This window comes from Ctenopharyngodon idella, chromosome 15 (assembly GCF_019924925.1).
Source record: "Ctenopharyngodon idella isolate HZGC_01 chromosome 15, HZGC01, whole genome shotgun sequence".
Lineage (NCBI taxonomy): Eukaryota > Metazoa > Chordata > Actinopteri > Cypriniformes > Xenocyprididae > Ctenopharyngodon > Ctenopharyngodon idella.
This window is the reverse complement of record NC_067234.1, coordinates 7,357,880-7,373,396: the sequence shown is the minus strand read 5'-3', so window position 1 is coordinate 7,373,396 and position 15,517 is coordinate 7,357,880. Positions and strand designations below refer to the sequence as shown.

The 15,517-nt window shown below is 39.9% G+C and overlaps 1 protein-coding gene across 4 annotated transcripts in view; it reads left to right on the top strand.

Annotated features, from left to right (window-relative positions):
• Positions 1–15,517, top strand: part of rcbtb2 (regulator of chromosome condensation (RCC1) and BTB (POZ) domain containing protein 2) — a 53,015-nt gene that overhangs the window by 29,543 nt on the left and 7,955 nt on the right. For 2 of the 4 annotated variants that reach the window (XM_051863908.1, XM_051863909.1), the window contains exons 5-10: positions 5,349–5,507; positions 7,678–7,785; positions 8,675–8,817; positions 10,158–10,348; positions 13,190–13,316; positions 15,327–15,466. In XM_051863908.1, coding sequence (XP_051719868.1) covers positions 5,349–5,507; positions 7,678–7,785; positions 8,675–8,817; positions 10,158–10,348; positions 13,190–13,316; positions 15,327–15,466 — 868 coding nt within the window. Of the gene's footprint in view, positions 1–5,348; positions 5,508–7,677; positions 7,786–8,674; positions 8,818–10,157; positions 10,349–12,308; positions 12,409–13,189; positions 13,317–15,326; positions 15,467–15,517 lie in introns of those variants that run through there. The other 2 variants (XR_007925255.1, XR_007925256.1) reach the window with 2 other exon arrangements.

Sequence of the window (15,517 nt, the reverse complement as noted above, 5' to 3'; positions counted from 1 at the left end):
GCCCATTAGGCTGCGGCCCCGGAGGCTCCCTTTTGTTCGTCAGGACGCTGCTGATAAGGCCTTGTTGGACATGCAGCGAGCAGGGATTATTGAGCCGTCAGAGAGCGCGTGGGCCGCACCGGTGGTCATGGTGCCTAAGAAGGGTGGGCAGTGGAGATTTTGTGTTGACTATAGGCGCCTTAATGAGGTCACCAGGAAGGACTCATACCCCATCCCTCGTGTGGATGAGTCGCTGGACCTCGTAGCTGGGTCGTCATGGTTCACTTCACTGGACCTGCGCACTGGCTATTGGCAGGTACCACTTGCTCCCGATGCCAGACCAAAAACTGCTTTTTGTACAAGTAGGGGGCTATGGCAGTTCAGGGTGCTCTGCTTCGGCCTCTGCAATGCACCAGCCACTTTTGCCAGGTTAATGGACAGGGTGTTATCGGGTATTCCGCGGTCAGAGTGTCTGGTGTACCTGGATGACATTCTCGTCCATAGCAGCTCATTTCAGGCCTCGCTGGAGGTTCTCAGGCGGGTGCTGGTTCGAATAGGGGAGTCTGGCTTAAAGCTGCACCCGGAGAAATGTCATTTTTTTAGAAGAGAGGTGACGTTTTTGGGGCACAAGCTGGGGGGGCAGGGGATTGGCACAATGGAAGAGAAGGTGCAGGCGGTGAGCAACTGGCCCACTCCTACAACCTCGCAGCAGCTCAAACGTTTTTTGGGGTTGGCCTCATATTACAGGAGGTTTGTGCGTGGTTTTTCCAGCATCGCAGATCCACTTTTCCACCTGCTGAAGAAGGACAAGTCTTTCACTTGGACTGAGGAATGTCAAAACTCGTTTGCTGCCCTGAAAAAGGCTCTGGTCACCGCCCCTGTATTGGCCCCCGCTGACCTGGCACTGCCCTTCATTCTGGACACGGATGCCAGCAATGTGGGCATGGGGGCAGTTCTCTCTCAGGTGGGGGTTGGCGGAGAGCAAGTGGTGGCCTACTACAGCAAAGCGTTCAACAAGGCCGAACGCAGATACTGTGTCACCAGACGGGAACTTGTTGCTGTGCTTTTTGCAGTCCGACACTTTAAGTATTACCTGTGCGGGCTACCTTTCACTGTACGCACTGATCATGCAGCTCTCCAGTGGCTGATGTCATTCAGAGAGCCAGAGGGCCAGCTGGCACGCTGGATTGAGGAACTTCAGGCATACAACATGAGGGTAGTGCACCGCCCAGGGTCAGGCCATGCGAACGCAGATGCTCTTTCTCGTCGGCCATGCTTAGCCGACCAGTGTAGGTACTGTCACAAAAGGGAGGCCAGGGACAGAGAGCTGGAGAACCCGGATGCCAGTGGTGCTTCTGCGGTGTGTAAGCATGGCGATATGTCGGCCTGTTTGACTGTGGGGACAGTGGGAGTAGAAGACTGGAGGCGGCTGCAAGAGGAAGATGTGGACCTGCAGCCAGTAATCCAGTGGGTCCAAACTCAGCAGCGACCTCTATGGGAGGAAGTGGCCATTCTCTCTTTGTCCACAAAAAATTTATGGGCCAAATTCAAGGAACTGCGCCTGCGAGACGGGGTGTTAGAGAGGGAGTGGAAAGACCCCGCCACTGGAGAGGGGAGGTGGAAAGTGGTGGTCCCGAGGTCACTGCGGGAGGGGGTGATTAGGGCTGCCCACGGGACAGTGGGGTCTGGGCACTTTGGGGTTTCAAAAACACTCAATCGTGTCAGACAGAGTTTTTACTGGGGGCTTGTGAGGAGAGATGTTGAGGATTTTTGTCGGCGGTGTGATAGTTGCACTGCCCGCAAGGGCCCGTCTGGCCAGTCCATCGCTCCACTGCAACAGTTCCCCGTAGGGGGCCCAATGGAGAGAGTGGGGGTGGATGTAATGGGTCCTTTCCCACGTTCAGAGAGGGGTAACAGGTTTGTGCTGACGGCTATGGATTATTTCACTAAATGGCCAGAAGCTTACGCACTGCCTGACCAGGAAGCCGAGACAGTGGTGAACGCATTGGTAGATGGCATGTTCAGCCGGTTCGGGGTCGCAGAATCCATACACAGCGACCAAGGCCGGAATTTTGAATCACGTGTCTTCTCGGTGATGTGTGAAAAATTAGGGATCCATAAAACAAGGACCACCCCTTTGCATCCCCAAAGTGATGGCCTCATTGAGAGGTTTAATAGGACGCTGGCGGAACAGCTGGCCATTGTGTCTGCCAAGCATCAGCGAGATTGGGATACGCACTTGCCTTTTATCCTAATGGCGTGCCGATCTGCCGTCCAAGACTCAACCTCTTGCACACCCGCCCTTTTGATGTTGGGACGGGAGATCAGAACACCAGGGGAATTGGCTTTTGGGAGACCACCTGAAGCTCCTGATGTGCCACCGGGCCCTGAGTATGCTAGGAAACTTCAGGACTCATTGGAAGCTGCTCATAATTTTGCAAGGAAGCAGTTATTAAAATCAGGGACCCGGCAAAAGAGAAATTACGACCTAAAGGCAAAAGGGCGACATTTCACAGCAGGAGAGCTGGTGTGGGTGTACAGCCCTCAGAGAAAGAAGGGCAGGTGCCCTAAACTTGACTCCCAGTGGGTTGGGCCATGCAGTGTTCTGGAGAGAATCGGAGAAGTTGTTTACCGAGTTCAGTTGCCTCCGAAGGGTAGGAAGGTGGCCATACACAGAGACAGATTGGCACCTTATAGAGGAAGTGCCACCGTGGCCCCAGCCTCAGCCTCCTCTACAGTTGTGCCTTCTCCAGAGGGCTCAGGATCCCAGTCAAGCTGTTCCAGTCCTCTGGCAGACCCACGTGTAGCTACACCAATTCTTGAGCTGCAAACCTTGCATTCGAATAGCTCTTCTTCTGTTACCCAAGAAGGCCAGCTGCGGCCTCAGAGAGTCAGGAGGCCGCCAAGACGGTTCAGGGACTTTGTTCGTTCCCTCGAGGTCGAGGAACTTTGTGAAGGGGGAGCAGTGTAGCAAGTCTAAAGAGTGTTTTATGTTCTGTTCGGATAAATCTAAGTGCATGTGTTCTTTCCTGTGTTATGGTTCAGCTTGTGTGGGGCTTTAAGGGGTGGGAGGTTCTCCTGAAAGAATAGCCTGCATGGTGTTGTGTGGGCGGGGTTCTAGGGAAAAGGTTCCAGAAGTTTGTTCGCTGTCTGTGTGGCAGGAGCATCGGCCAAACAGGTGCTCATCTTAATAAAAGAAGACTAAGCTGTTAAGTGAGTCTCATCATTTCCTCCATTCGTTACTATATATATAATATATATATATATATATATACACATACATACAGGTGCATCTCAAATTAGAATGTCGTGGAAAAGTTCATTTATTTCAGTAATTCATCTCAAATTGTGGAACTCGTGTATTAAATAAATTCAATGCACATAGACTAAAGTCTTTGGTTCTTTTAATTGTGATGATTTTGGCTCACATTTAACAAAAAACCACCAATTCACTATCTCAATAAATTAGAATACTTCATAAGATCAATAAAAAAAGGATATTTTAAACAGAAGTGTCAGGCTTCTGAAAAGTATGTTCATATCTATGCACTCAATACTTGGTTGGGCCTCCTTTTGCATGAATTACTGCATCAGTGTGGCGTGGCATGGAGGCAATCAGCCTGTGGCACTGCTCAGGTGTAATGGAAGCCCAGGTTGCTTTGATAGCGGCCTTCAGGTCATCTGCATTGTTGGGTCTGGTGTCTCTCATCTTCCTCTTGACAATACCCCATAGATTCTCTATGGGGTTCAGGTCAGGCGAGTTTGCTGGCCAGTCAAGCACAGTAACACCATGGTCATTGAACCAGGTTTTGGTACCTTTGGCAGTGTGGGCAGGTGCCAAATCCTGCTAGAAAATGAAATCAGCATCTCCATAAAGCTTGTCAGCAGAAGGAAGCATGAAGTGCTCTAAAATTTCCTGGTAGATGGCTGCATTGACTGTGGACTTCAGAAAACACAGTGGACCAACACCAGCAGAAGACATGGCAGCCCAAATCATCACTGACTGTGGAAACTTCACACTGGACTTCAAGCAACATGGTTTCTGTGCCTCTCCACTCTTCCTCCAGACTCTGGGACCTTGATTTCCAAATGAAATGCAAAATTTACTTTCATCTGAAAAGAGGACTTTGGACCACTGAGCAACAGTCCAGTTCTTTTTCTCCTTAGCCCAGGTAAGACGCTTCTGACGTTGTCTTTGGTTCAGAAGTGGCTTGGTACATGGAATGTGACAGTTGTAGCCCATTTCCTGAAGATGTCTGTGTGCGGTGGCTCTTGATGCACTGACTCCAGCTTAAGTCCACTCCTTTTGAAGCTCTCCTAAGTTCTTAAATCGGCTTCGTCTGACAATCTTCTCAAGCCTGCGGTCATTCCTTTCACTTGTACACCTTTTCCTACCACACTTTTTCCTTCCAGTCAGCTTTCCATGAATATGCTTTGGCACAGCACTCTGTGAACAGCCAGCTCTTTCAGCAATGACCCTCTGTGGCTTACCCTCATTGTAGAGGGTCTTGATGATCATCTTCTGTACAACTGTCAAGTCAGCAGACTTCCCCATGACTGCTGTTGGGATTACTGACCTAAACCCAGTATTTATACCCTGAGAATGGTAATTTAATAGAACTTGAAATTAAATATTCTAATAATTCGGGATACTGATTTTTTGATTTTGATGAGCAGCAAGCTGTAATAATCAAAATGAAAACAAAAAAGTCTGGAAATATTTTACTTATGTCTAATAAATCTTTTTGAATTAAATTGCAGGAAAAAAAAAAAACTTTCATGATATTCTAATTTATTGAGATGCACGTGTGTGTGTGTGTATGTGTATATATATATATATATATATATATATATATATATATATATATATATATATATATATATATATATATATATATATATATATATATATATAATATATATATATATATATATATAACACACACACACACACACACACATACATACATACATAGTGTTTCTTGAGTAAGGAAAATGCAGTACTCACTCAAACAACCAGTTCTTTATTTACCCTTGCATTGCAAACAAGCAGAAATGCTCCAAAATGGCACTTCATTCACGATAGAGGTGGATTTACGAGGTTTGACCAACAGTTTGAGGATTCAGTGGTTACGACGAGGTTTAGACGCAAGCTCTTTTTAATACTTTTCATAGGTTAAATATTTGCAAAACCCACTGACGGTGACCAATAGTAATGATTTATGAAAAATAGCGATGATGTGCATATTTACGGGTGTCTGCATTCACATTATTTCATGCTATTGTTCTTTCTTTTTTATCATTTACTTTAATAATTATTTTCAATTTTCAAAACTTTTTTCAAAATTCCTGTTGTCTCTTGTGCTCAGGTGTTTGCCTGGGGCTACAACAACTCCGGGCAGGTGGGCTCCGGATCCACGGCCAACCAGCCCACCCCACGCAGGGTCAGCAGCTGCCTGCAGAACAAGGTGGTGGTCAACATCGCCTGTGGACAGCTCTGCTCTATGGCCGTTCTGGACAATGGAGAGGTTAGTTTAAATTAATAACAAGAGTATAATCAAAACCTACAGATGACAATTGACTGAAAAAAAAATGTGTTGGGGGTAACGCATTATAAGTGACATGAGTTACGTAATTAGATTACTTTTTTAAGTAACTAGTAAAGTAACACATTACTTTCAAATTTACAACAAACTACCTGGATTACTTTTTTTCAAATAATAATGCAAGTTACTTTGTTTTTTCATTTATTGACTGACAGCTCTTCTGTCCTCATGTTGAGAGAAATCATGAGTAAGTGCAGAGGCGTTGTGTGCGCTGTGTAAACATGATGGTTATTGTAGTAGTCCTCAAAATGAATGAAAACTGTTAAATGCAAACTCAGAATATTACACAATCCTGCAATAATTAATTGTCAAATAACAAAAATATACTCACTTTATTAACCAACGTCTTTGCTGCTGACCTTTGACGATCCAATTCAACCATACGAATAAGCAAGAAACATTTGTTTATTTTTGTTTATCAGTGTTTTCACTGGCTAACTTAATTGTATTTTGTAGATATAAACAAATTTTGATTTTGATGGCTGCAACACACTCCATAAAAGTTAAGACAGAAGCAAAATAAAAGTGAAAAGATTATAGAATATCCAAATTAATCTGTTTTGAAACAGCCCACAATAAGCAGGTGAATTGGTAGTAGGTAAGTTTATCGTGATATACAAAGGTGCATCCTCCAAACCCTCAGTCTTTCCAAACAAAGGTGACTCGCCACTTTTTGCCAAATTTGAGAATTGACAAACAATTCTGATTTCTCAATTTCTCAGTGCAAGATTGCGGACAATTTTGGTCTTTCACCATCTACAGTGATAATATTGTGAAAAGATTAAGGGAATCCAGAGAAATCTCAGTCCGTGTAGGGCAAGTCAGGAAACCTCTGTTGTATGTGTGTGAAATACAGCCACATGAACTCGGGAGTACTTCAGAAAACCTTTGCCACTTAACACAGTCTTCCGCTGCATCAAGAAATGCAACTTGAATCTCTGTTAAGCAAGGAGAAAGCTATACATTGCATCTATGCATAGATGCCGATTAGTTCTCTGAGCCTGAGCTCATCTGGTCCAAAAGACAGTGGAAATGTGTGCTGTGGTCAGATGAGTCCACGTTTCAGCATGTTTTTGGGAAAAACGCACATTGAGTACTCGGTTCTAAAGATGAATGGGACCATACAGACTTTCATCCGTGACAGGTGCAAAAGCAAGGTATGGGCGTGCATCAGTGCAAATGGTATGGGTGACTTTCATTTGTATGTCCCAACCTTGCATGTGTATGTTGCATATGTCCCAACCTTTTTAGAGTGTGTTGCTGCCATTAAAATCAAAAACTTTTGTTAGTTAAATCAAGGTTAAAGAGAATTAACAAATCACAAGTTCTTGATTTTATTGCATTTTACAAAATGTCCCAACTTTTTCTGGAAATGGGGTTGTACTGTACAGGTATGAATTTGCATTTTCTTTCAGCCTGAGGCTTATTCATTTCACTTTGTGTGAACATTTGCCAAAAATAGAGCTTTTTTGTTATTAAAAACTATCTGCTAGATTAGCCACCACATTAATAAAATAAAATATTATTATCCTTATTATGGAATTTATGCATGTGTTGTGGGGCATAAATATTTGTTTGATTTGTTGTTGTTTTTTAATAATTAATTTGCACTAAGTAATGTGAGCATGCAGTTAGGACATGTTTGCATGCTGTCGGGACATGATATTTAGTTCAGTTATTCAAACAGTTTTGATAAGTGGCGAACGGTGATTGTAACTGTCTGAGCTGTCAGCCAGGAGGCTAATTTTTGTGCCTAATTATATCTTAAAAACACCACGAGAAACCATGAGAACAGTGATTAGCTTGTACCTTTTTAGATTTACACTTACACTTACATTTATGTGCTACATTCATATAGTTTTTGGATTCAGTAGTATGGCAGTGGTGAATTTTTAAAACTCTTTACTATTGTTAATGTTGTGGTTTTCTCAATGATACTTTTCTCACAACAAATGTTGAGAGTTTTTCTTTTCAGAAAGTTTAACTTTTTCATGTTTACGTAGTAAGATGATAATTGCAGTTGTTTTTGTTGTTGTTGTGCATTACATGCTGTAATCAGCACTGGGTTTAACTCAAGGCTCTGTGTTGACAGACATATGGCTGGGGTTATAACTGCAATGGGCAGCTCGGTTTGGGCAACAATGGCAACCAGCAAACCCCCTGCCGGATCGCTGCCTTACAGGGAATCAACATCATACAGGTGACAAGCAAGACTTCTGAAATTGAGTGGCTTTCATGAGAAAAACTTAGGGAACAGCTTTTACTTTGCAACGAACAAGGAAACAATGCTATTATTATTTGTTTTATTATCTTATGCTAAGAATAACATACATTTTATTAAAGCCAAGTCACATCAAAGTCTCAATTTTTGCATATTTAATTTTTTGCATTAATTCAAAATAATAAATGTAGTAATACAGTAAAATGCTGTGTTGTTTTAGTATTAGTTTTGTGATTATAGTATTTATTAATGTTTTAATTTAGCTTTTATTTCTAGATTTTCAGTTATCGTTTTAACTTTAGTAATTTTATGTGCTTTTGTCAGTTTTTACTTTTATTTTAAATGCGTCTATTTAGCTTTAATTTATATTTAATTCAGTTTTAGTTTTATTAAGTACTTAAGTAGAACTTAAACTGATTTTATTTCAGTTAGATGCCAAGGCAACAAACCTATTTTCATTCATTTCATTTTTTTAGGTTTACCTTTTTTATATATTCTTTTGTATTTCGTAATGTTCTGTTTTATTGTTGTTCTGTCAATTATTTTGTAATCCATATTTATTTAAGTGGGTCTAATACCAGGAAAACATTCCTGGTATTAAGGCAAATGATCAGCCATTTAAAGGCCTTAGACAAACAAAAGGAAATAGCACTATTTTTGGTATACGGTCATGACAGTCATTTCATTGGCTTTGAAACAACATCTGACTGCCCTTTTCAACCACATAAATAGCCAAATACTACTCAGATTTATCTCAATTACCCGGCGTTATTGTAAACATTCAGCTGCGCAATAAATGTATCATAGATGACAGATACGCCAGCAAATAATGTGATTCTATCAGCCCTGATCTGTCTTCTCTCCACAGGTTGCATGTGGATACGCACACACATTGGCTCTTACAGATGAGGGATTTGTTTACTCTTGGGGTGCGAACTCCTACGGGCAGCTGGGTACGGGCAACAAGAGCAATCAGGCTGTGCCCACCCTCATCAACATGGACAAAGAGAGGTGAGATCCACATCGCGGCTTCCCACCTGACTGATTTAGCAGAGACAGTTGATATGGTGGAAATAATTTGCCTGTCATTTCACCTGGTTTTCTGTGCATTTAAATACATCTGGTTGACAGTTTAGACATACTGGTGGTATTCATACCCTTAGTTCATGTCATGCATTTCCTTAACATTTAACAAAGACACTTTACAATCAAATTGAGTGAGAAAAGTAGGTCAAGTGAAGTATGTGGTTAAAGCTAGGAACGGTTAAGGAGGCACATTAAAAGGAACTGTCATCACACCTGGGCGTCTTCTCAAGAATTGTGGGAAACTGAGAGAGCTCTTCAGTTGGGATTAAAAAAAAAAAGTCTGTTTGTTTAGTTAACAACTTGAACTTAAGCTTAAAAAACTAAAGGTAAGTTTGTTTCTGCATTTTTTTGATTCTTGAGACATGGCATAGAACATGGCCTACAATTTTACTGTACATTCCATTTCAAAATATATCAACATATATACAACCCCATTTCCAGAAAAGTTGGGACATTTTGTAAAATGCAATAAAATTAAGAATCTGTGATTTGTTAATTTCTTAAACTTTTATTTAAAGGATTAGTTCACTTTAAAAATTACCCTATGATTTACTCACCCTCAAGCCATCCTAGGTGTATATGACTTTCTTCTTTCAGACGAATACAATCAGAGTTATCTTAATAATCATCCTGATGCTCCAAAGCTTTATAATGGCAGTGCACAAAAACCACCAGTTTGAAGCTCAAAAAAAAGTGCATCCATCCATCATAAATGTACTCCAAGCGGCTCTGGGGGTTAATAAAGGCCTTCTGAAGCGAAGCGATGCATTTGTGTAAGAAAAATATCCATATTTAACATGTTATAAAGTAAAATTACTAGCTTCTGCCAGACCGCTTTCTGTATTCAACTTACGAAAAAGTAAGTTGAATACAGAACTTGAATACGGAAGGCGTAGGACGTAGCGTAAGCGTTTTGTACTGCGAGAGGCATTACACTTTCTTCGTAAGTTGAATACGGAAGGCGGTCTGGCAGCGCCTGTCGCTGATGAAAGTCTAGATGGTCCCATTCGTCTTTGAGACTGAGAACTCAATGTCAGTTTTTTTCCAAAAACAAGCTGAAACATGGACTCATCTGACCACAGCACACATCTCTACTGTCTTCTGGACCATCTGAGTTTTTGAATAATGTGTTAGTAACAAAAAAAAAGAATTATTTTACCGTTTACCAGTCAAAATGTCTTTTATCTTATGCATGAAACATAACTTTTCACATGCTTTTAATGATATAAAAAAAGCGTCTGTGTCACCTGCTTTGTCTCCTGCAGAATGGTGGAGGTCGCTGCGTGTCACACCAGTCACACATCGGCGGCAAAAACACAGAGCGGTCAGGTGCTGATGTGGGGTCAGTGTCGGGGTCAGGCCGTGGCTTACCCTCACCTCACGCACTTCACCAGCACTGACGATGTCTTCGCCTGCTTCGCCACACCGGCGGTCACCTGGCATCTCCTGTCTGTGGGTAAGAGCGTTTTTCCAATATCAGCTTTCTTGCTGGATAGTATTCTATCTAGTATTCTAGTTTCTATTGTTAATGTTTACAACATAATTGACCCTTCTCCGGGAGTTTGATTGACAAGTGATCTAACCAATCATAACGCAGAATCCGCCATTTTGTCTGACAAAGCAGTCAGGAGTTAGAAGATTAACCTCGGTGGACTTGAACTTGAAAAATAGTGTGTACTTATGTCTTTTTTGCATTTGAAACAACATTCCTTCTCATGTTCATTCATGTTTTTTTTGATGTTATAAATTAACTAGTAGAAAGAGATGATCGGTTCACGAGCCACTTGAGCTGAGGCGCTACAACAACTTTGTTTAATATCATAAGTAACCTGCTCTGTCTTGTCTGTCGATGTGTTGTCAGTGTCCTCTTTGCTCCGCAATGTATTTTTCACTCTGTGTGGCATGACAGCGCCATGGCTTGTCTGACAAAGCAACAGTAACCAATCCTTGCGAAGGATCAATTGTGTTTAGTGCCAAACCAAACCAACCAGCTCTGAGATGAGCCAGTATTACAGCATTTTAGGTTGAAAGCTGGCTAATGTTAGCTGACGTTACCTAGATAGCATCTGCCAGCATGCAAAAACTCACCACTGTGGAGATTGGCATGATTTTTAAAACTAGACTTCACTGAATTAGGCTGTAGACTAAACTTTTCTATATTATATTATATTATATTATATTATATTATATTATATTAATTATATTATATTATATTATATTATATTATATTATAAATAATTAATATTAATTATCTTCCATTTCCATAATATCTATCCATATATGTAATATTTCTACAAAATTCAAATGAGGTGATAATGGACCCATTTCACATTTCCAGGGTTCTCAGAAGCGGAAGTCGTCACAGTTTGGGGAAACTTCTATAGTGCTGAATGTGAGACGACAGCAAATACAATTTTTGTGTTTGCATTTGCTCTAAAAGCAAAAGAAAGTATCCGCTAGGGATGCACCGATACTGATACCGATACCGGTATCGGGCACGGTACCAAGCTCATGTACTCATACTCGTAAAAATACCCCTGATACCAAAGGCTGATACCTCACGTGACGTAACTGACAGAATTTTCCGTGCACAGAGACACCGATGGCAGCAACAGAAACAATGTCAGCCTCAGGGGTGTGGAAATACTTCAGAATTAATGATGACAACACACACATTGCGAACTGCATGCTTTCAATCACAATTCGTTATCGATTAGTGAAGGCGGGATAGGCGGAATCGCGCTGAATGACACAGACCAGAAGCGCTCCCTCTTGCGCATTCTCTCTCTTTCTCTCTCTCTCTCTCTTAAGTGGACGTAAACATTTGGGTGAAAACAGGATATGTGTCAGTATCCATGGATTCGGTCTTAAAGGGACTGTAGCCTATATTTGTTATTAATGTTAATAAAACAACAAAATATGTTAAATAAATGTATACATGGTAAATAAACCTACTGTATCTGAAAAACAAGTTTATTTAATTTGTATCTCTATAGTATTTGTTGTATTGTTTGTAATTTGTTTGTAAATTTCTTTTTATATAACAACAATTATATATATTGGTAATTATGCCCTTTGAAGGTTATTGGACACTGTGAAATTTTTGTTCGTTAAGTTTGTGACAAGCACATAAAAATTATTACTTTTTTCATTAGAGTAATAATAAAGAAGCTGTCCTACATTCACTAGTCTCACAATAAAAAAAAAAGAGAGAGAGAGCGAGAGAGAACAAATGTATAGGCATCGGTATCGGTATCGGCGATTTTTTAAAAAAATGAAAACATTACAGACTTTACTAGATTTACGATGTTGATAACTGTGGAAACGTGTCATCACAGTCAGTGAAAAGGGTCCATGAAGTACTTACTGTTTATGTATACGTTGTGTTTAATTACAATAGCCTGTCTTTTTGGCAGATGCCATTTACTCCAACTCTGCGCACCATTGTGTGACTGAGCCAGACAAAACTACAAAAGAAATCCAGCTGATAACAGGATCAGTAGTGTGGAGAGTAAGGCGAGTTCCATTACCTTTTGACGTGACTGACCCGAGTTTGCATCTACCTTTTTCCGAACAACCTTTTCCCATCACATATCATCTCAGAGAGGAGTTTATTTTAAATAAAAATTAAGGAAAGTAGAAATAAAGTGCCTAATGTGCATTTAATATTGGGAGTAAAGACAATGTTCTATGGGTAGGGTTAGGGGTAAGTGTAGGGGAGGTAATGGCCCCTTTCACACAGCAATCCTGGTAAATTACCATAAATGTCAAGTACAAGTAATGTCCCAATAAATCAGCATCATCATTTTAATAAATATAATCATATACACTGAATGTGCTGATATTATTGCATACTGTTTTATAATGTACTACAATGAATACACTGAGGTGCAAATATTATCTGCCACTATAAATAGCATCTAACAACTATTTACATTTTTCACAACGATTTACTGCATAGAAAATACTGCCATTTTCACTTAGTGTAAAGTAAATACTTTTTGTTGCTATTTACACTTAATGTAAATAGCATCTTTCTCTATTTACACTTAGTCCAAATAGACACTTTTTTCTTATTATCAGTTACTCATAATCAGTGTTTTACTGTCAAATGTGCCTTTCTTTGGGGCAAATTTGTTTTGTATTGTTACTGTTTGGTGCAATGCAATAATAACAAAACTTTTTTTTATTTATATATATGTGGAACCCAACTAGAACTTTTCATCTCCAAACAGGATGCTTAACTTTGAGATGTATTATTTTATGTTGTATTTTCTGACTCTTTTCTGCTCATTAGATGGAGATGACTACCTGACTGTTGCCCAGTCCCTAAAGCGAGAGTTTGACAGCCCAGAAATCTCTGACCTAAAGTTCCTGGTTGATGGCAAGTGTATTCACGTGCACAAAGCCCTTCTTAAAATCAGGTAACTGGAAACTTGCTATCAAATAATCTCTAAAGCCTTTTGCCTTTCGTCTTTTTAGCCCAAATGGTTTGCAGTGCAGTCCAGCTTTCCTGTTAACCTGAGAAAGCTTTGTAATATCGTTTTTCCTCAGGTATGTAAACAGCACCTGAAAATAGTGTGTGATTAGTCAACAGAAGACTTAGGTTTTCCCTTCTGGTGTCATTCCCATCATTAAACATGTTTAATTCAGCACCTGGGGCTGAACTGTTGACATCAACATGTACAGACATACTCCTGACCATGTACTGTTGCTTAAGACGCACTGTTGCATAAGTACTACTCTTTGTCTCTGCAGTCACAGTGTTAATATTTGGAACCATATTGTCTGTATCTTATCAGAGCAGTTCTGTAGTTAAAGTTCATGTTTGTTTTTCTTTCCAATCGTCGAACAAAATGAGAGTCAGAGATGCAAGTGCAGACAGGACAGAGGGAAGCTGTAAAAAAATACTGTGCAAATTATACATAATAATACAGGACAAATTAGACATAATAATAGAGGGCAAGGTAAGGTAGTATAGTGTAGTTCACAGAACAGTGTCAATAATACTAGGGGAGTTTAAAGTCTAGAAGGCAGCAGACCTCCAGCTGTACCAGACAATGTTTTGGAGTTTTAGGAAAGCAAAGTGTTTATAGGAGGGTGAAATGAGTCACTTTATATCCTCAAATAAGCTTTATACATGTAACATGATAAAACAATATACGATAAAGAATTGTCCATGTAAACTGCGGTTTTGTAGGCTGTTTCTTAACTGAATACTGAATACTGTATTTCAAACTTAAAGTTGTTTCTTGTATCTTTGTTCCATTGCGTTTATTTGAGCAGTTGCTTGAAAATTGTTTGTTTATTCTTATTTTTTTACTGACTGTTTACTAGTCTTAAGTAAAGTTTGAACTTTATATTAAGTAGGCTAGTATTAGTTTTTGTTGTGCTATCAAAATTATAATTGAGAATTGTCAAATTTGAATGATATCTAAAATTTAGGTGCCATAACAACCGTTTATTTTAGAATCAAGTTTAAGGCCTGTTCACACCAAGAATTGTAACTATATTCAGAGGACCAGTCAAATGTCCTCACTACTGTAGTGGGTTGTGAAAGTATTTCACAATATAAGTGAAAACAAGTATAGTCAAAACAAGTACACACACACACACCACACACACCACACACACACACACACACACACACACACACACACAATCTCTGCATGCAAAACCACCTAAATTAAGCCTTCAGGGGGCACTGAAGTGTTTACTGTCGTCATTATGAACAGATTTAAAAAAAAAAAAAAAAAAATGACAATTACTTTTGAGCCCCACGCATTTCAGGGCTCTCTCTCTCTCTCAGAATTATCTCTCAGTGTCTCCACCCCCCCCATTCTAAATAACTGGAGAGAAACAGCCAGAAACTTGAAAGGCTTGAGTGCTTATGTTGAGCAATTTGCAGTACAGTCTTTGTTAACTGTGGCTTGAATGGTTTCTGTGCAGATTTAAACAGTGACGTAGGAACATAGCTCATAGCTCATAACAATACATAAATAAAAAAAATAAATAAAAAAAAAACACATACATTTAGCTAACATATGCAGGTGTGCTTTATCACCTGAAAAATGGTACTGAAAGTGATTCCAATGAAAATGTTTCTCTGTGCTGTTATTGTTTTAGTTGTGGTGTGGACTCTGTTATTTTTTTTTTATCTTTAGAACGATTTTTAGAACTATATCTTTATCATTATAGTTATCGTCCTTGGTGTGAACGGGATTTTACATGGGTCAAAAACAACAAAAATATAAATTTCTTTATTTACTATCAGCAAACATACAGCTCGTATTTGTAAACAAATGATTCATCTGTGCTGAATGGTGTTTAAAAAGAACAGATAAATGGAATAAGTGAAATTTTAATAAAAACAAACAGCAAAAATAAATAGCATTAATAAAAAATAAAATGGCATTTTGTGGTTGCGTTGGTAGGTGTGAGCATTTCCGAGCACTGCTGAACGAGACTGATGAAGAGACCATTGAGATTCATCAGTTCTCTTATCTGGTGTATCGCGCATTCCTGGAGTACCTGTATACTGATACCATCAACCTCCCACCTGAGGATGCTATTGGTAACCCACTCCCTTCATGCTGACTGCCATATCGCACTCTGACACCCATGA